The 20947-nt window shown below is 45.8% G+C and overlaps 1 protein-coding gene across 4 annotated transcripts in view; it reads left to right on the plus strand.

Annotated features, from left to right (window-relative positions):
- The window catches only part of LMTK2 (lemur tyrosine kinase 2), a 174876-nt gene that overhangs the window by 138885 nt on the left and 15044 nt on the right, over nucleotides 1–20947 (plus strand). For all 4 annotated transcript variants that reach the window (XM_067705467.1, XM_067705468.1, XM_067705465.1 and 1 more), the window contains 4 exons: nucleotides 8417–8553; nucleotides 15210–15294; nucleotides 16229–16350; nucleotides 20600–20749. In XM_067705467.1, the coding sequence (XP_067561568.1) occupies nucleotides 8417–8553; nucleotides 15210–15294; nucleotides 16229–16350; nucleotides 20600–20749 (494 nt within the window). The remainder of the gene's footprint in view (nucleotides 1–8416; nucleotides 8554–15209; nucleotides 15295–16228; nucleotides 16351–20599; nucleotides 20750–20947) is intronic.

Below are 20947 nucleotides of genomic sequence, written 5' to 3' on the forward strand. Positions count from 1 at the left end.
GTGGTTTATAAAACTAGCTCATGTACTTTGGCATTTTCTTATTCTTTACCCTGTTTGTCCATTCCTGAAAGTTTTACTAGACAATGTTGTTGTTTTTCCTGGAATAGTAAAAGCTTAATGTTTCTTCCAAGTGGGTTCAGGTAATGGGTTTAGTTTTAGTGCTGTTCTAATTTGTTTTTGCTTTTGTTTTTTTTTTAAATTTTATTTATTTATTTTTGGCTACATCGGGTCTTCGATGCTGCGCGCGGGCTTTCTCCAGTTGTGGCGAGCGGGGGATACTCTTCATTGCGGCGCGTGGGCTTCTCATTGCAGTGGCTGCTCTTTGTTGTAGAGCACAGGCTTAGTTGCTCCTCCGCATGTGGGATCTTCCCGGACCAGGGCAGGAACCTGAGTCCCCCACACTGGCAGGCGGATTCTCAACCACTGTGCCACCAGGGAAGTCCCCAACATTCTTTTCATAGAATTTTTCCCTCATACTTTTCTATCTCAGATTTAAATGCGTATTCTCCAAGTACTGACACTAGACTAAGTATTCAGAATATACATATTTACTTACCTACATTTCTGTTGGCTTTCATCTTTTGAGATGAAGATTATGGATACAGCCCTCCAGAATTAGGAAATGTGACTTCTTGAAACACATTTTATGTGACTCTCCTAAGTCATGTTCACTCTCCTCAGTCACTCCTGAAGGCTGAGCATCTGGAAAGAGCCCATCCCCACCAAAAGCTTTCACTGGCAGTGAGAGCGAATAGCCGTTTTTATTTAAGTGCACTGCCCAAGGGTACATTGATCAATAGTAGAATTGAAAAACAATAATTTTCCTCCCCGAAATTAAACTAGAATTTCCACAAGATCTGGCAGTTTCACTTCTAGGTACATATATCCAAACAGTTGGGAGCAGGGTCTCATTTTCATGCCCGTGTTCACAGCAGCATTATTCACAGTAGCCACGAGGCAGAAGCAGCCCAGGTGTCCATCAGTGGTTGAACAAATAAAATTGGGTCTATCCATACACTGGAGTATTATTCAGCCTTAAAAAGGAAGGAAATTCTGCCACATGCTGCAATGTGGAAGAACCTTGGGGTCATTATGCTCAGTGAAAGAAGCTAAGTCACAAAAACACAAATACTGTAGGATTCCACTTATATGAGGTCCCTGGAGTGGTCAGACTCACGGAGACAGAAGGTAGAAGGGTGGGTGCCGGGGGCTGGCGGGAGGAGGGGATGGGGGAATTAGTGTTTAATGGGGACAGACGTTCAGTTTGGGAAGATGAAGAGAGTTCTGTGGATGGACGGTGGTGATGGCTGCACAGCAGTGTGAATGTACTTGATGCCACTGAACTGTACACTTAGAAACACTGAAGGGTGGTGATTTTATGTTACGTGGTTCTTACCACACAAAGGACATTGGTAATTACCTACTATTATGGAAGGGGCTGTACCGCTGTTAACTCTACTTGGAGGAGGCTGGTATGCCCTTAGGAAATCTGTCAGTCAGCACTTGGAATGTCCAGCCTCATATCAAGGTAAAGGCCGTTAACCCAGGGAGCCCCCAACCTTGCCAGGCAGTGATGTCACATTTATCTCCGAGGGCAGTTTCGTTCTCATCATCTCTGGACCCTAGTAAGTTGCAGAGGGACCAGCTCCTGAGCAGCAAGGGCTGGGCCTCGACGGGGGACACTGGCCCTGCAGTTAGGTCCTCAGGGCTCAGTGTGTGCAGAGACCAGGTAGCAGAAACGGTCAGCTCGTGTCAGGCCCATGAGCCATAGAGGTGCCTTCCTGCCTGGACTGCAGGGACGTTCCCAGCACACCCCAAAGCCTGGCTTCACCTGAGCCCTGCTCCCAGCCTGGATGCCCCAGAACCCTCCCAGAAAGAGGCCAGACTGAGCAGAGGGGCGTCATTCAGGGCAAAAGCACCTTCTGGCCAGGGTCCAGAGGCCAGAGGCCTGTAGCCCAGGATTGGTAATCAGCAACTGCAGGCACAGTGAAAGGAGCCACTATCTTCACATGTTCTTAGTAGGTCAGGAGCTATTGAGTGAACATTGGCCTTTTCCGTCGTCACCAGGCAGTGACCATGCTCAGTGATAACATCGTTTAAGGAGAAAGGAGAGAATATTTTCACACTTACTTAAGTCATTCCTTGTGAGATGGAATTACCAGTCTCTGAAAAGCACTTTATCTTAGAATTTTTATGAAAGAAAATGAGAACTCTTCTGAGTTTGGTAGCTGGACCAGAGTCACCGATGTGTACTGCTGATGGTGCAGTGTTCGTGAGGGGAGAGATCACTGCAGGGTGTTGTGTGTAACTTGTGGCCATAGGAGGTACACTGTGCTCTCACATGTCTATGCGGGCAAGATTGTTTGGGGGTAAGGGTCACTCAACAGAAATGTATGAGCACCTGTTGAGTACAAAGAGCTGTGCCCAGTGCTCTCAGGAGGACGGGTGAGTCACCCTGACCCTGCCTTTTCTGCCTGTAGAGCCAAGCGGGCCTGCCTTCAGATGCTGGTCCTGCCACTTACTTGTGTATCACCTTGGAGGTTACCTGACCTCTTTAAGCCTCAGTGTAGACATCTGTAAAATGGGAGTGATACTGCCCACCCTGTAGGCATAGTAGGTGCTCAGGAAGTAGTAGTTATTTTTATTCATTTTTAGTTTCTTAATTGATCATAATTTAAAGGTTTGAGTAGTTCTGTGTAGCAATTCTAACTAGGCTCACTGGCTCCTTTGGGAAGGCTTCACAAAAGAAGTGGTGTTTGGTCTGAGTGTGGACAGGTGGGTGGATGGACTTTCCTCCGCAGGAAAGCGTCATAGGAACAGCGTGAGCCAGGCAGGGTAGCTCAACTGTGCGTGTGGACCGGGGTAGGGGGGTGGGGCGATAGATGGTCCCACAGTGGGTGGCGTGGGGACCGGGTGAGAGAGCACTGCGTTAGGAGAGGCTGGGTGGCATCCGCTGGGAAAGATCAGCTGGAAAGGTGACAAGCCGAGACCAACTGCTTGGAGGCCAGACTGCAGGCCCAGGTAAAGACAAGGAAGTAGATCACCTCCACTCCGTCTTATCTCCCATGACAGTCAGCAGTTTCTTCCTCTGTCACCAGACTCCGAAGCAAGAGATGATAGTCTTTTCTTTGCAAGGGAGCGATCTTGGTGTCGTATGCAGATTTCCACAGTCCTCTGCGGGCCGGGCTTGCTCCAGCCGCTCAGGAGAGACAGGGAGGCAGGGTCCCGGGCTCCCAAGGCTGTGGGAAGCTTGTCCGCTGCCCACACAGGGGTGGCGGTGTGAGGAGGGAGGGCTCTGACCTGTGCCAGGCCTTGTGCTGGGCCTGAGGTGTTTGCTTCTCCTTCACTGAGTCTTCTTGCCTCAGTCTTCTTCGTTTTACAGATTAGAAAACCGGGCTGCAAGAGATGAAGGGCCTCTCGGGCCCACACCCATGCCCAACCTCAGGACCAGGCTTTCTGTCTTCTCTTCTTTGGTTAGTTGACTTGCCTGATGTCACATGATTGCTTGTGGCAAAGTGGGGATTTTAACTGACGGCTTAATTTTATTCTGTGTACTTCTATATCAGGTAGTTTAATGGCTGTACGTTTGTCTTCCACCAGTGGGAAGCCTCCATTTTCGAACTGGCCTTTTGTACAGAAAACGCCTAGTCCATGTCCGTGTCTTATGTGTAAATGAGTTCGTTACATAAGCCCATGCACTGGGGCCCTCCCAGGCATACAGAGATGGGTGATGTGTCTCTGCCACTCGGGAGCGGGAGTAGAAAAGAAAGGACATGGGCTTACTGTGGAACAGAGGTGCACGTGGACGGTGTCTCTCACTCGGAGCCAGCGGGAGGGACACGTGCAGAGCAATGACACGGCGTCATCAGGCTTGGAAGGGGGGTGGCTGGTGGGGGCGCCACATCCCCGGCCCTGCCAGTGGCTCCCTTCCCCACACGTGGCTGCTGCCCTGGGCCCCGAGGCCCTGGCTCTTTGTGAAAATAGATCCGGGCCTTGGTGATGGGTTGGATGTGGGCGTCTCGAGAGAGAGCAAACTCAAGAATGAGGACTTTGGTTTTGGCCTGATCCACTGGGAAAGCGGTGATGCCATTTCCTGAGATGGAGCAGATCGTCGGAGCTTTGCACTGGGCGTGTTAGGTTTGAGGTGCCTCTCAGGGCATCTAGGGAAGGGTGTCAAGTCCGCAGCTGGACAGATGAGTCTGGGGCTCAGGAGGTGGAGGGGTCTGAGTCAGAGAAATGTATGAGAGATGATTTTCAAAGCCACAGGGTGATAGAGTCACCCGGAATGAGTGTCACGGCGAGGAGGGATGAGGACCACAGACAGAGCCCTGGGCGTGCCGACGCCCACAGACCAGTAAGAGGGGGAAGGTCCAGCACAGGGGCCCCAGAAAGGAGTGGCCAGTGAGCTCGGAAGAAAGCCAGGAGACCGGTGGGGAAGGAAGGAACGGACCCCTCACTTGGTCCTGCCCAGCAGGAGCAGCTAGAGCCCAGCCTGTTGGGGGGCGAGGGGTTCGAGAGAGATTGGGGGCCAGGAGGCAGGCCAGCCAGCGCAGACCCGGCTTTTGAGGCGTCTGTCCGTGAAAAGGGGAGGGAAGTGGGGTGGGAGCGGGAACAGGGTTTGGAGGCAGAGGGCGCTTGCAGGTTCTTTGTGGGATTCACCTGAGAGGTATTTGAGCAGAGAAGGGATGGGCTCAGGGAGAATAATCCGTGATAACAGAAGGTGCTGTGCAGGTGTGGATGTTGGGGGGCGGGGCGGGACTCGAGTGGTGGAGGGAAAAGTAGGCACAGTCAGAGGGCTTGAGGGAGTTAAGAAACCCTCGGGCTGGGGGCGTTCCCAGGGCTCCCGCCCTACCTCCCTGTTTCACTTTGTCGGTGGACACCGAGCACACGCAGCTGTTGCTGCCATTCTTTCCTCCTTTCACTCAGATTTTTTTTTTTTTAATCTTTAATATTTTCGGCTGCGTTGGGTCTTCATTGCCGTGCGCGGGCTTTCTCTAGTTGCGGCGAGCGGGGGCTACTCTTTGTTGCGGAGCACGGGCTTCTCACTGCGGTGGCTTCTCTTGCTGCAGAGCACAGGCTCTAGGTGTGCGGCCTTCAGTAATTGCGGCTCTACTGAACCTAGAGCACAGGTTCAGTAGTTGTGGAGCACAGGCTCAGTAGTTGTGGTGCACGGGCTCAGTAGTTGTGGCGCACAGGCTTAGTTGCTCCGCGGCATGTGGGATCTTCCCGAACCAGGGCTCAAACCCGTGTCCCCTGTACTGGCAGGCGGATTCTTAACCACTGCGCCACCAGGGAAGTCCTCAGATTTTTGTTTAAAAACATAAATTTTCCTCTGAAATCCTTCTATTAAATGTATAAACAACTAATTTTTCAGTTAGAAAGCTATTTACTTGTTGGGTTTTTACGTTGTATTGGAGTTCATTCATTGTTCTCAGTGTCCTGTGAAAAGCTGGCCGAAGCCCTCATGGCAGCTGATGCTGGGATTTATGGGGGCCCTTGTGAGTAACCCTCTAAAGGTCTTCGAGTGACTCATTCCAAGAAGTCGGCCAAGGGGCCCGCTCTGGTATCTGAGATCTCAGTGTAAGCACTTTGCTGCCATCTAGTGTCATACATTTTTCTTTTTGAGTATTTTGCAGAGGGGCGCAGTTTGGGGAGGATCTGAGAAATTTTTAAAACTTGGATAAAGGAAACTTTATTTTAGTTCAGAATACATTGCTGTTCTCAGTGTTTTTCTCTTCAAATAATGGACCAAAGTAATAATCCCTGTCTACTCACTAGGCATCATTAAAACATAAATAAAATAAGCCAGATATCTAAATACAGCTTTATCTGTTTTGGATAGAATGATAGAATGAGTCAATTTTTAGTACTTATATAATACAAATTTTTTTCTGTAATTAAAGATTTTATGCTGATTTTTCTTTCAAATGGTGGTGCCAGGAGAGCTCTGAGGCTCTTTGTAGAACACAGAAGGAGTCCCTCCCAACCCATCACAGGCCTCATCCTTGGGAAACAGTCATGGGCTCCTCAGTAATCGCTCATGTTTACTCCCCAGGTTAGAGACGTCTTTTCTGGGGTCGCGCTCACTTTGCGCCCCGCCCAGTGCGGGTTGGGAGAGGCCTTTAGTGTTTGTCAAGCTGGAAGCTTCCAGAGCGTTAGCAGTCTGAAGCAAAATCCCCTTCTGTTCATTATACTTTATCTTCTAGTGAAATCTGGGGAGTGGCCTGTTGTGGGGAGAAGATAACTTTAGAACGGTGAGTGGTAAGGAATATGCTTTAGGGAACCTTGAAAAATAACTACACCCACTCTGCCGTTCCTGCCTTCATGGCCAAAGTCACTTGGGAAGTACTTGCTGTTTGCCCGAAGCTTCTGTTTGTTTTGAGAAGTGGCCAGATGCAGCACAGCACAGTCCTACTTTTGTGTGAGGGTAGTTTTTTCCTTAGATGGGTATTGCAAGAAAGGGGTTAGACAAATGCATTTAAGTGGTCATTTCACTGGTAATGTAAGTAAACTTCAGCTCTTTGTTTTCATATTTCGTTTCCATATGAACTACCTTACGAAAATCCCATCAGCCTGTAGCCTGGTGCTTTTTGCTGGAGTTTTTCTGGGTTAATTTAATTGTCGCCCAAAGCTGGGTTTATTCCCACCACTCCCATGCTGGACAGAGCCTAGCCTGGGTGAAGGTGGGGTTGGCACGGGGAGGGGCATGTATTTTTAAAGGGGAAGAAAAGGTGTCTGTTTCTCCGCTGGAGCAGCTTGTAATTGCTAGGGGAGCAAACGGGGAAAGCACCACGTTCTCAAAGAAATAGGAGGATGGTGACGTGGGCGAGTACACACCTTGGTCCTGAGGGGAGCAGCTGCTGCCCTGGCAGAGCAGTTCACTAAGTTTGGGAGACTCCTCCACAGCTGTGTGATTGGCTTGAATTTACTGGACACTCATTCTTATAGAATAATCGATTTGATCTACGTGCTAATTTGGTTCACTCACCAAATAGAGTTTTCTTGGCAAGTTGGTAAACTGTAGAAGTGCAGCCCCACTGTTTGTTAGCTCTGTGGCCTTGGGCAAAGTTCTTAACCTCCCGAAGCCTATTCCACATCTGGAAAGTGTTTTAAATTGTGAGAGTTATTTGAGGGCAGCAGGTGTGGAAACTCCCAGAACAGTGCTTGGCAAACATTCGAAAGCCCCGGTGGTAACAGTTATTGATATCAACATTATCGTTCATATTAAGATGATGGAAACTGGGAATGAAAACAAATTTAGGTTCTTGGTGTGGACCTAGAAGTTACATTAGAATGTATTTATTATGCAGTGTGGACAAATGCTAGTAAAGGAATATTGTGTTTTAAAGTTTAATTCTGGGAGGCATTTGCTATCTTCAGTAGCAGTTATGAGAAATGTATCAGAATCTTTAATTGGTTGAGAAAAATTTCCTTCCTCTGGAGTCTTTTTTGACTCAGATGTAAAGAAAAGTGAAAGCTGTTGACTTGCTTTCTAAATTTTATTAACTGATTATATAAAGCTTAAACTTGGAATTAAAGCACATCAATAAATACTTAATCATGTGGTAAGCAGAACGTGGAAGATTGCCTCAAAAGTGTATTTCCCAAAAGAGATACGCTGTCCCCCAAGACATACAGCCCTAAAATTAAAGTCATGAAACAAAAACAGGATAAGATAGGGGAGTCTTGTGCGAATACGTGGGGTACTCGGCATTGAAACATGTGTGCTGGGTGTCTAAATGTGAATTTGCCCATTTTCCTGCCCGTGCTGCTGTCCTTTGAACAGGCTTATTTAAATTAACATCACGAATTTTTCTGGAGTGGCTAGAATGCACTTTCTCGCAGTGGTCTCTGGGCAACACAGGGCCCTGGGGAAGCTGGTGGAGAACTGAAGCAGTTACCGGCGCTGAGAGTACTTTTTCTTCCTCTTCCCCCCGTTTTTCTTTCCTCATCTCCCTCTCTGTTGCTCATGAGTGCTTTGGTGGTGGCCTTTGTGGTGTGATGTTCTCCTGGGATCCCTGAAGGTGGTGTGACTGGCACTTCTTTTGCTCTCCATCTCATCTCTTAGTTACCTGGAAATTTCTGTACTTCTGCACTTAAATTGTGCATTATTGCCAATTTATCTTTTTTAACTGTTGTTATCTCTGTGTTTATATAACAAAGGTAAACTAATGTTTAATTTAGAATGATCCTAAAAGGCGAATAGTGTTTTCTCTACCTTTGAAATAAGTATTTGGTTGGAATTGCTTTTTTGTAATTTCAAACTTGTTCGGGGTGAGCTTATTCTTTATTAAGCTCAAAACGAAATAATTTCCAGTAAGTAATCTCAGCCATCTCGGTCAGCTGAGGCGTGTGTGGAGATGCCCGTTTGTTCCCCCGGTCCTCTTTGGAAACTGACCTGGGCTGGTTTCCGCAGGGCGATCTGAAGGCTTACCTGCGCGGCGGCGAGCCCGAGCCGGCGCGGGGGGACGCGCAGACCATGCTGCTGCAGAGGCTGGCGTGCGAGATCGCGGCGGGGCTGGCGGCCATGCACAAGCGGCACTTCCTGCACAGGTGGGTCCCTCTGCTCGCGTGCATCTCCCGCACTGCTGACCCCAAAAGTGTGGGAAGAGGCCCTGCAGGATGCTCAAGGAGGACCGGCTGTAACGTGAACTCTCGATGTATAAACAAGGTGTCCACTCCTGCCCAGTTTCAGAATAAGGGTTGAGCGGGGCTCTATTTAAACCAATTTCCGGGGAACAGAGTGCCTTAATACAGCCTAAGGCCTAGAAATTATTCCCAGAATTTCAAAGAATGCGAAAGAGTGCAGAGGGAACAGTTCCGGTCTTGCATCCTCCTCCTGTCAGCTTCAGGCTCCGGCTCTACCCGCTGGCTTTCACGGCGTGGCCCACCTCCCGTTCCGGAGATGGGAAGAAGGGATCTGAAGGGCTGACGTCATCTTCTCATAGAAGGTCACAGCACTGGTCTCCGACCAACGCCACCCAGGCCAGGCTGGGGGTGATCGCGGGTTGTGTGTGAGCAGCACAGTGGTCGGGATAACACGTTTCTGTCCAAGCCTTTCTGTTCCTACTTGAATAGCTGCAGCTCTCTGGAGCGCATCGTATCTTGTTCAGATCGTCAGTGTAATTTCCGTAATTAAAACAACAAAGGGCTTTGAGTCCTGTCTGAGATGATGATTCTGTGAATAGTCTTTTGAGCTCTGATTTATGTTTAAAATTATTTCTCAGGTCTTTGGACAAAACTGGGCAGTGTCTCTTTAGTTGACTTAAAGTCATTTAACTCTTAACAATCCAAAGACCTGAAAAGGAGCACCTGTGTGTACCCACATGGAGGATGTCTATGAAGTATTATATATTTTTTAAAGCAGGTTGCACAGGAATATATTTATGACAACGTTAAAAAAAAAAGCTTCTATTTGTAGAGGTGTGTGTGTGTGTGTTTGTGTGTGTGTGTGTGTGTGTGAACAGACATGGAAAAATACCTATCAAATTCTCAACATTACTTCAGGGTGGGAAGAAGGAAAATTAACATTTTTCTTACACATCTATCTTGTCTGACTTGCATAGTGAGCAAATCATTCTGATAAAGTGCTTTTTAAGAGACCCAGAAGATCATGAGTTTCTTCAGGCCCAAGGCAGAAACCCTTACACAAAAGTTCAAAATGTAAAGATCTATTTGTTTTATAATGGAGAAGTCTTATATTTTGTTTTTTAACTTCATGACAGGTTAATTCCCAGCATATTTGTATTGTTAATCTTTTGTGAAACACAGATGATTATTACCTAATACTTGGTGTAGGAATTTTTAGATTTTGGAGAATGGAGCATTTAAAAAGAATATCATATCAGAATCAGCAACATAAAGTTATCAAAGACAGCTAGAAATTGTGTTTAAAGCCCAGGTCGGTTTCTACTCTTGTATTTTAAAAATTGGCAAAGATGTCAGAGTAACTGTTATCTTCCTGTGAGTTTCTTTAGGTTAAAGTTTTACTTAATTTAGAATCTTGTGAACTTTAGAACAAATAAAGTTGATAAATTTACTCACGTGGTTTGGATTTAATTCAGGTGCATAAACTCAAGGTAAAGAAAATTCTTGGAACCATTGACAACTGTTTCATTTTATTTTAAAAAGTAGCCATATTTTATGTAAAATTTCCATCTGGGGCAAAATCTTTTGCTTTATTTTTTTGTTGGTAGCACAGCGTAATAGCATCTTTTAAAAATTGAAGTATAATTGATTTACAGCATTGCGTTAGCTTCACATGTGCAGCATAGTGACTCAGTTATATATACTCTTTCAGATTATTTGTCATTGTATCAGTAGGTTATTATAAGATGTTGAATACGTAGTGGCATATTTTTAAGTTGGACTGTAGAGTATTTGTTTGCTAACTCAAAGTCGGACTTTCTGTGTTGGTTGAAAATAGAATATCCTACACGTCCAACTGGAAGCTGATCTAGTAAAGCACCCCCAATTAAATTTTATTTTTACTTATCGTCTAAGAGGAGACGTATGCCTGGGTCTCGGGTAGCCTGTGTTTCTGCAGTCAAACACGTGACATTCGTGAAGGCCGCATAAACAGCAGGAGCTGCCAGTGTGTTACGCTCCACACCATCCTGCCCTGCTGGCCAAGAGCCTGGGCCTTCCTGTCCCCAGCCTGTCAGTCTTCCTGAAGGAGCAGCTCCCATGAGAAACCACCAGCTCACTGCAATGAGCTAAATGCACAGGGCACCCAGCCCGCGGCGTGGGCCTTGTGGTGGCTCACGTAGCTGGAGACCTGTGTGACGGTGGCCTTGAGGAGTACCCAGGTGGCAGCTGTGCACGAAAGGACCTCTGTAGGATTTGCCCAGTTTTAAAGTTAAAGTTACTCTCTGCTGAGAAACACCGAGGTGACTAAGTCATCCAGCCCTAAGAGTGTGGGTGTCCAGTGTTACAGGAGCCCAGTGTTCATATAACCCAGCTTACACAGAAGGTACGTGTGAGAGGGTTAGGAAGGACTGCTGTAGACCTGTGGGCTGGCTGTGTTGTGTGTCGGGGAAGAGAAGCATGATGGGGGCTGACTTGATAAGCAGGGGTCCAAACCCTGAGCAGAGTTGCGTCTTTGTGCCATGTCAGAGTCCTCTTGCCTTAATCCTCTACCTGTATCTCTGTGAGCTGCACCCCACCTTCAGGTGGTCAGTGGCAGAGTCTCTTCACAACCCACGTAGGGATTTTTCTTTTTAAACCTTCGTGGCTGCCAACGGCAGGGTGGTGCTCTTAAGTGGCCTCTCCTCAGCTTTACCAGTGTGAGCCACGTTCCTTAATCCTTCTGAGCCTGTTTCTTCTATGAAATGGGGATAATCTTGCCCTGAAGTGTTCTGGTCAAGATTACAGAAGGTAACGTGGGCCAAGCCCTAGAAGAGTATTCTGTAACTTTCGGTTGTTTGTTGCTCTTTTGATCAGGAATTCAGGGTCTCTGGGAGACCCTAAGTGGTAACGTAAATAGAAGAGAGGATGGTTTGGGAAGTGTCTCCAGCCACACTGAGGCGTTTCCATGAGAGCAGTCCTGGAGATGGGTACACTCTCATTCCAATGGAAGCAGAGAACAAGTGGTGATGCTTCCTTGTGACTCGGGATGGGAAGCTGTTTAGAACCCCTTTCCTCTGTGAACGCACGCTTCCTGTGTCTGGCGGCTCTGCTCACGCGGCTGGGTCCCACTGACAGCTGAGGCCACCTCGAGCGCGCTGCCAGCCAAGGGGGATGGGGCCAGAGCTTTAGAGCCTTTCAGGGCTGGATCGCTTGGCAGCTTTGCCACTAGACCTGTTTTTCAACTTGAAGGAAGAATATACTGGGTATGTTTGTATTTCCTGACCCAAACCAGCCATTGACGTCAAGAGTTCCCTCTGCCATTAAATAGTTACACCTTTGCGTTTTCCTATTCTTTAGCTTGGCATGTTATTGGCCTTCAGAGAGTGTTTATTTTTACTAATTCTGAATTGAATTATATCATCATTTAGAATCTGGATAACACTTCAGTGTTTTGAAAACATTTCATATTTTAAAAAATTTTATTCTTATAAAAACCGTATGAGTTAACCCTTACAGGTTAGGCCCCCCCTTTTTCTGACAAGGAAAAACGAGGCTCTGATGTGTGAATTGACTTAGCCCGAAGTCACACAGTTCTTAGCAGTGGAGCCAAGACTCGTTCCCAGGCCTCTGACTTTGTCCAGTGCTTTTGCCACTGTACTCTGGTGACGGGATGTTTGGGGTAGAGGGAGGGAGCAGGTTTAGAAGAAATTCTCTCAGTCACACCATTGTTTTCCTCCTCATTACCCCTGATTTTCAGGTAATGAGAAGCACTTCCTCCTTCTCTGAGAGCAACAGTTGAATTGTGTAAGAGTTTCACAATGTCGTTTATAACGAGAGCCGCAGGTCTTTTGCAGGTATAACTTTTCATCTTTTATCTAAGCTTCTCCTTTCCTGTATCTGAAGACCTGCAGGAAACATGTGTGAGGAGAGAGGCGAGGAGGGAGGCAGCTGGGTGGTCCTGGAGTGGCTCTAGTGGCCTGAGTGGAAGGTGCCAGGGGCTCTGCAGGTGCCCTGCTGGCCTCGCCCTGCTGCCCCGCCACAGATGACACTCATATGCCCCGGCCGGAATGCTGGCACTCAGCTTTTAATTCTGGTCCTAGGACACAGGTGTTGGGGAGGTTGAGAATGATCTGTTGGGGCTTCCCTGGTGGCGCAGTGGTTAAGATCCGCCTGCCAATGCAGGGGACACGGGTTCGAGCCCTGGTCCGGGAGGATCCCACATGCCGCGGAGCCACTAAGCCCGTGTGCCACAACTACTGAGCCTGCGCTCTAGAGCCCGCGAGCCACCCTACTGAGCCAGTTTGCCATAACTACTGAAGCCCACGCACCTAGAGCCTGTGCTGTGCAACAAGAGAAGTCACTGCAGTAAGAAGCCTGTGCACCACAACGAAGAGTAGCCCCCGCTTGCCACAACTAGCGAAAAGCCCGCGTGCAGCAACGAAGACACAACACAGCCATAAATAAATAAATACATAAATCAATGGAAGGATCTGTTTGCAGGGGCTCCAGAAATTCTGGTTGGAGGTGCTCAGGGCCTCTGCGGCAGGACCCGCAGGGCCGCACAGGTGCAGCTCTTGGTCCAGAGGGTCAGGCTGCCTTAGAGCCTTGTATTCTCCTGCCCACATGTGGCCCCCGTCCATTTCTCCCTTCACTCCAAAAGACAGGGACCACATCTCTCCTTGAGATGGGAAGTTTCTACAGGCACACCTCGTTTTATCACGCTTCGCAGATGCTGCGGTTTTTTATAAATCAAGGGCCTGTGGCAGCCCTTTGCTGAGCAGGTCTGTCGGCGCATTTTTCCAACAGCGTTTGCTCACTTCCTGTCTCTGTGTCACATTGTGGTAATTCTCGCAATATTTCAGACCTTTTCATTGTTATTATGTTTGTGATGATGATCTGTGATCAGTGATCTTTGATGTTACTTATTATAATTATTTCGGCATTTTTTAAGCAATAAAGTATTTTTTAATTAAGGTTTGTACATTGTTTTTTCTTTCTTGGACATAATGCTCTTGCACACTCAGTAGACTGCAGTGTAGTGTAAACATCACTTTTCTATGCACTAGGAAAGCAAAAAATTCATGTGACTCGTTTTATTGCGAGATATGCTTTATTGCTGTGGTCTGGGACCAAACCCGCAGTATCTCCCACGTGTGCCTGTATACTGTCTATAACAGTAGGGGTGTCCCGAGGTTTTCCCCAGATGCCTCCACAGGCCTGATGTCTTCTGGATGGTGCGCCGTGAAAACACGGCTTGTAAACATAGTGTAAAGAAGAATTGAGCACATCTAACTGGAAATTGAGATCAGCACGTTTATTGAGGAGCAGCTGCACGCACGGCACCGTGCTCTGACTGGTAATAACGGATTGTTGGTGGTGGTTATTGATGGTGAAAGGCGGAAATACTGACCCTGGCAGAGTCACTTCAGTTCTCTGTGCCTCAGTTTCCTTTTCTATAAACGGGGAACATAATAGTGCCCACCTCAAAGGCTTGTCGTGAAGATTAAGTGAGTTAATACGTGTCAGGTGCTTAGAGAAACACCTTGTGTAAAGTGCTTGGCTCACACTAGCCATTATTGTACGATTGGATCAGTGTCGTTGTACACACCAGGCTGTCGTTGAAGTACATCAGCCTTAGCTGTTGCTGTCCTCATTCTCATTATTATTACATTTCAGACATGTGAGCTTTGGAAATGAAAATCATCGAAAATAAGAATTTGATAAAGTTTTTGGTCTTCTACAGTCATATAAAGACAAACGTTTTAAATTTTGGACTATAGCAGTCCAGCTTCTGATTACTTTTATTTGTGATTTAAAACTATAAATTAGGTATCCAATTCTATTTCAATTTAGTGGCTTTTTTATTCATGTGCCAATTGATAATTAAAAAGATTCTAAGGGGTAAAGGTGAAATCCAAAAAATGTAATCTGCTATTTTTATGGGAAGTTCCTTTAGAAAAAGTAGTTTTTACTTTGCGAATTAGGTGTTTCTGAAAATGAACTTGTTCTTAAATAAACTATGTAAGTAAGTTGTTTTCAGTGAGTCTCGAAAATACGCTCTTTGCCTCCCTCTTGGGGAGGTGGGTGGAGTTTGGAAGAAAGGAGAGTGACTTGGAAAGGGTCTCCTTATAACGCTCGCACAGCTTTGAGAAAGGAGCTAAAAACCAAACGTTTTCAATAATGTTGGTTATTTTCGGGTGCTTGAAGTTGTAACTTTATTCTTCTTTACTTACATTAAAGAGACTACTACTAGACTACTACTCAGGTAATGCAAGTTATTTTAAAAACTTCAGACAATTTAGCCAATTTAGAATTCTTTCTTGGTAACTCTAAAAATACTAGGAAATGAGCCATAAATCTGGTATTAATGCAGAACAAGGTATGGATATGGTCAGTATTTAACCTTAGCAGTCAGAGTGATGTACAAAAAAATCTGATCATCTCCATTCTTTAAGTAATTAGGAATATGGTATTAATCTTTATCTGTGAAAAAGGATTTTAAAACACGAATTATTAAGCAGGGAGCTCAGTACACTAACTGATTACTCAAGAAAGCCTTTAGCCATAGCAATGTCATGTCACATCATCCTGGGTGTTGATTCTCCTTGTTCTCGTGTTCACTTCACTCTTTCTGTTTTCAGTGATTTAGCCCTGCGGAACTGTTTTCTTACCTCGGACTTAAATGTGAAAGTGGGAGATTATGGAATAGGATTCAGCAGGTACAAGGTAAGCCAAAGGTTTAAGGGTCCTCTCCTTGACCTGATTTAATTTCATGCTCATGAAGTGGTCATATCACGAAATGCCATGCCTTTTTGGAAAGCGGGGTAAATTATTGCTACCTGTATAATAAAATACACGTCATATAAATATTTCTCTGTTACATGTTCAGTAAAATTTCAGCTCAAATTCGGTAAGCTTGGGATTTGGATTTTAAAACTCTGTTATAATTATATCCCCAAAGAAAATAAATGAAGTATTTGAGATTTTTATTCGTGTGTGTTTGTGTAGCCCAGCTGAGTGAGGTGCCATAATGTGGGGCAAAAAAACATCACGCAAATGTAAGGCAGTTCTTTGTCCACATGGTAGCTCTAGCGTCTTGAGCGCTTGCTGTATACCACCCAGGCACTGTGAAGTACTTGCCTGCACGAGCTCATGTAATCCTCACTGTAAAGGGAGGTAGGTGTGTCTTCCTGATCTTAACGGATCAGGAAGACGGCTCAGTATGTTTTGTTGCTTGCCCAGAGTCACAGAGCTGGTAAGTGGTTGAACGTGGACTCAGCCGGTCTGTCTGATTGGAAAGCCTGCGCTCTTACTCATTAACCGCCCCACTCCCCTGTTCAGGGATACGGCCCAGCATATTTTACAAGATGTTTTGCTCAGAGTCTGTGTTCTGTGCATCAGACACGGCGTACCTTCCTTTTCCAGGAAGGATGACTGAGCAAACGTTCATGGCTCAGAGACCAGCTCATGAGGCCCAGGAGGCTTCAGGGAAACCCTCACCCACCTTCTGCCCAGAAAGTCGGTCTCGTGCCGCCTTCTTTTTCTGACATGTTTTTTGGGGGTGGAGTTTGTGTTTTCTGAGAATGACCTGGAATTAAATCATTGAGCTCACTAAAAGTGTTATAAAATTCAAAATTCTGTATGCTTCCTAACAAAACAGGAGGATTATATTGAAACAGATGATAAAAAATTTTTCCCTCTGCGATGGACTGCTCCAGAATTAGTAACCAGCTTTCAAGACAGACTACTAACTGCAGATCAAACTAAGTATAGTAATATCTGGTATGTATTGATTTATCATTCTGTTAGGCTTTTGTTGTTAGCAAAGTCCTGACTTCTTTCTTCTCAAGTACTTTCTTAAGGGAAAGTAATTGAATAAGACGGAGGAACACCAGAGTGCCTGATGGTGTGAAAAAAAAAAAACAATTTATTGACATCATAGCAATTATCACAGTTGCCATGATGCTGTTAACTTTTCTCTTACCCATTTGACAGTAATAATCTCCGTAAAAGCAGGAACCAAGGCTATTTTCTTTGCCTACCACAAGGCCTGGCTTATAATAGATGTTTAGTAAATATTTGTTGAAGTGAATGAAGAAACAGAAAGGTTTGGACCATTATGTAATACTGAGATGTATGTCAGTTTAATGGAAGTTGAAAAAATGTACCTGAGTCTTCAGCAATTTCTATTACAGCTTCCTTAATTTACGTCTACACTTTTTTGTGTTATTGTCCTGCTTTTTCTACTTTCTTTTTCTCTTCTTGCCTTCTTTTGATTTTTTTTAAACTGTTTTTTCCTCTTAGCTTGGGAGCTGTATACTCTATTCCTATACTTTTATTGGTTACCCTAGAAATTATAACGTGTATACTTCACTTAACTTAGTCTAACAGTAGTTCTCATCTTGGCCCTGTTTCTGAGCCATACAAGGACCCCAGGCTACTTTAACGTACTGTAACTTGGTTTAGTTTTACTCTACACACACACATGCAATTACGTGTCATTATTGTTGGGTATGATTTTTTTCTTTTAACCCCACAAGACATTACTATTTTTTTTTTAGCATCAGTGTTTGTTTAGGTTTATCCACGTAATCAAATCACTTTGCTGTTTTGTTTTTTTTTTTTTTTAAATCTCAGACCTTCCATCTGGGATCAGTCTCCTTTTGTCTGAAGTATGTCCTTCAGAATTTCCTTTAGTGAGGTTCGACTGGTAAAAGATTCTCAGGTCTTTCTCCGTAGGTCTGAGTGTACCTTTACTTCGTCCTCGTTCTTGAAGTATATTTTTACTTGATGACAGTTATCTTCTCTCAGCATATTGAAGACCTCACTCCACTGGCTTCTGGCTTCCATTGTTGCTCTTGAGAAGTCAGCTGTAAATCTCCCTAAGCTCTTTGGAGGTGACGTGACGTTTTCCTCTCTGGCTGCTTTTAAGCTCTCCTCTTTGTCTTTTGGTTTTTGTAACTTCACTATAATGTGTATCGGTGTGGATTTGTTTGTTTTTCTGCTTGGGATTTTTTTGGCTTTTCATATCTTAGGTTGGTGTTCACAGCCCTTATTTACCCTTCAAATACTGCCTTTGCCCCGTTTTTTCTCCTTTTGGAAGTCTGATTAGATATGTGTTAGACCTTCTTGCTCTGTCTTCTGTCTCTTATCCTCTCTTTTATATATTCCATCTCTTTGACTCTCTGTGCCACACTCTAGATAATTTTTCAGACCTGTGCTCTATCCAGTAATTCTCTCTCTTTTTAAAATTCTCTCTTCAGCTGTGTCTATTCTTCTGTTAAATCTCTCTGTTGAATTCTGTAGTTCAGATATTGGCTTTTTGGTTTTAGGAGGTCTATTTGATTATGATCCACATCAGATAATTCCAGTATCTGAAGTCTTTGTGGATTTGATCTTGCTGGCTCTTGATGGTGGTTTGTTTCCTTGGGGACTTTTTTATGGTGAGGATCTTGGAAACCTAGAATTGAGAAACATTTCTCCAGAGAGGGTCCACATTTGCTTTTGTCAGGTACTTGGGTGTCCCGTCCTGTAAGGGACTACTCTAATCCAGGGCTTTATGTATCCAGCTCAAGATCTTTTAGAGCACTCAGATGGTGTGAGTTTGGGCTGTAAGTCCAGGTAAGGGCCAGCTCTGTGGTTACATCTTCTTTGGGACTACACTCCCCCGCCAACACACACACACGTTACTCACGCTCCCACACGTCCACTAATTCACAGGACCTCAGTGCCAAGGCAGCTTGCCTTCCAGGCCCCTGAGAAAGGCAGGGGGCAGGTTTATTCCCACTGTGAGGAGGTCTCTGTGAGACCCCTTACCTTGTGCAGGCCCAGGGCTTTGGCCTGTCCACCGCCACCATCACCCCCACTGAGCCTGGTACACCACAGACACAGAGGCGCAAGTTCTGTGCTTCAGCAGATGCTGCAGTCAAAGGTGGTTTTAGTGTTCTGCTTAGTTCAGTAAGCTCTAGATTTTGTCCAGGTAATTCCCTGCTATCTTATCTGCTGTTTGTTGTGTTTAAGAAGTTGCTTTTCACGCTTCATTCATATTTTTACTATTCTTGCAGGGTGATTGGCCTGAAAACTTCCCAGAGACAGTTTCCCTTGTTTCTGACGGGTTGAGCAGCCTCTGGTGGCAGGGCTGGCAGTGGCGCCAGCTTCCATGAGAGGCAGGGACCAAACTGCCCTGTGCCAGGGGTGAATGAGAGGGTCCTCTCTCAGTGAGTTTGGTGGAAGAGGGGATAAGAGCTACAGGACGTTTTTCTTCCCAGAAGAAAGAGGCTTGCTGGTCCTCAGGGAGACACAGGCCAGTGCGAGGCAAAGAGCTGGAGAGAAGGGAATGCTGGCGGTGGCCAATGGCACTTGTCCCCGAGGAGACTGGGCGGGAAAGACTAGGGAATAGAGAGCTGCAGGGCAGGGTGGGCACATGTCTCCTCTTTCTATGTGGCCTGTGCCAGGAGAAAGGGATGCTCAAGGAAGATGCTAGGAGTCGGGGGAGTGGGGAGTTGAGAAGAAAACCCATGCTTCACGGTCTCTGAAGAACTGGGGAGGGGATTGGTTTGGGAACAGGCCTTGCTGGGAGAGAGAAAGGTAGTTACATCGGGGATTTGGAGAAAATAAGGCAGGTAGAGGTCACACCAGGCCCAGGGTCAAACCAGGCTTCATGCTGATAACACTCATTTTGCCCCTAATCATAGGCCACCTTTGTGGTCTTTAGCATTTCATGTAAACTTCTTATTTTCCTCAGTCAAATAAATTGTTAATTCCCTAAAGTCGTTGACAGTGTCTTAAACTTCTTTGTATCCAAAACAGCCCTCTGCCCCTAGCAGTTCTGTGCCAGGGAAACTTCTCCCGTCTTGAATTGGATTGGGAGATTTGGGTCCTTTCCTTTCCTTTGGTTGAAATGCCCTCTCCACTTAGATACTGAATATGTTGATTTTTCTCACTGATTTGTGAGATTAGTATAAGAGAGTTTAACTCATACGTTATATTGTACTCTACCACGTCAAATAGTCAACTTATTTACTCAAGTACGGCTCATTATTCACACAAGCATTCTGGTGGGTATAGTCACGGAAACCATCAATAGCCAAACCTGGCTGGACGTCAGAACCATGAGGGAGCTTTTAAAGATGCAGCCACACCTGCACCCACCAACGAAGAGTCCTCGGGGTGGGTGGGGCGGGGAGGGTCCTAAGTACCAGCATCCGGTCAGCCAGGTTTGGAAGCCGTTGCAGAAAATAGACTGTAATATGCGGCAGAAGTGGAGGTGGTGGGAACGAACGCAGGGATCACACAGAGGAAGTGGAGAGGAAGTGGAGAGGAAGTGTCCCTCTGGCTTCAGCCACAGAGGCCGTTTCCATGGGGACAGCACTGGGCGCGCGGGCGAGTGGGCCGGGTACTGCGAAGGTTGGCCCTGCCCGTGGTGACGGCTGTGCACCTGGTGGTGGTGAGGGGCTCGGGCATGTGGCCGCTTCTGGCAGAGTAGTGGGGGGCGTCCTTCCGAAGAGCAAAAAGCCCCAGATACTCAGGAATAGCTACAGCAAGAAATACATGGGGCGAACAGGGAAGGGTTGTTCGCGTCAAGATTTCCGACGTTTACTGCTGTCGTGAATGGGATGTTTTTTCCCAACTAAAAATCTCAGAATTCAGTGTATTTACCTTGTATCTAGCTGTGTTGCTGAACTCTTAAAAGTCATCGTGATGATCTTTCTAATTTCTTGAGTTTTAAGGTTGACGGTCATATTCGCTTCTCCGTGTAATCATGCCTCTTAGCTCCATCTCATGTTTTTTTTGCATTGGCCAAAATTCCTAAAGTAATATATTCCGTTAGTAAATCTGAGGAGGTATTCTTGTGGTCCTCATTTTAGTGGAAATGCCTGCTTTTAAAATCATGTTAGAGAGCGATCTTCAGTAACCGTGTCAGTAGACACCTTGTGCTTGAAATTACTGGTGACTGTACAAGTAAAAATGTAGGTGTTAAAACTTCGACATCCGAAGAGGGAAAGAAATAACCGTGTTCTTTGTTCTGCAGGTCCCTGGGTGTGACACTTTGGGAGCTTTTTGAGAATGCCACTCAGCCTTATTCCAACCTTTCCAACTTAGAGGTTCTCAACCAGGTCATTCGAGAGAGAGACACAAAACTCCCAAAGCCCCAGCTGGAGCAGCCTTACTCTGACAGATGGTGGGTAACTTCACGTCACGTTCTTTTCAGAAGATGAGGAAATCCTGTCTGCATGGGTCTTAGTTATGTATTCTCTAATTTTGAACAGTAAATGTTATGAAAAGCAATCGTTTGTGTATTATTCATGACTGATCTTAGAATTAACATCCTTTTTTTAATGTAATGCTATTTTTAGAACATGTGTAGAACAAGCAGGAA

Source organism: Pseudorca crassidens, chromosome 15 (assembly GCF_039906515.1).
Source record: "Pseudorca crassidens isolate mPseCra1 chromosome 15, mPseCra1.hap1, whole genome shotgun sequence".
Taxonomy (NCBI): domain Eukaryota; kingdom Metazoa; phylum Chordata; class Mammalia; order Artiodactyla; family Delphinidae; genus Pseudorca; species Pseudorca crassidens.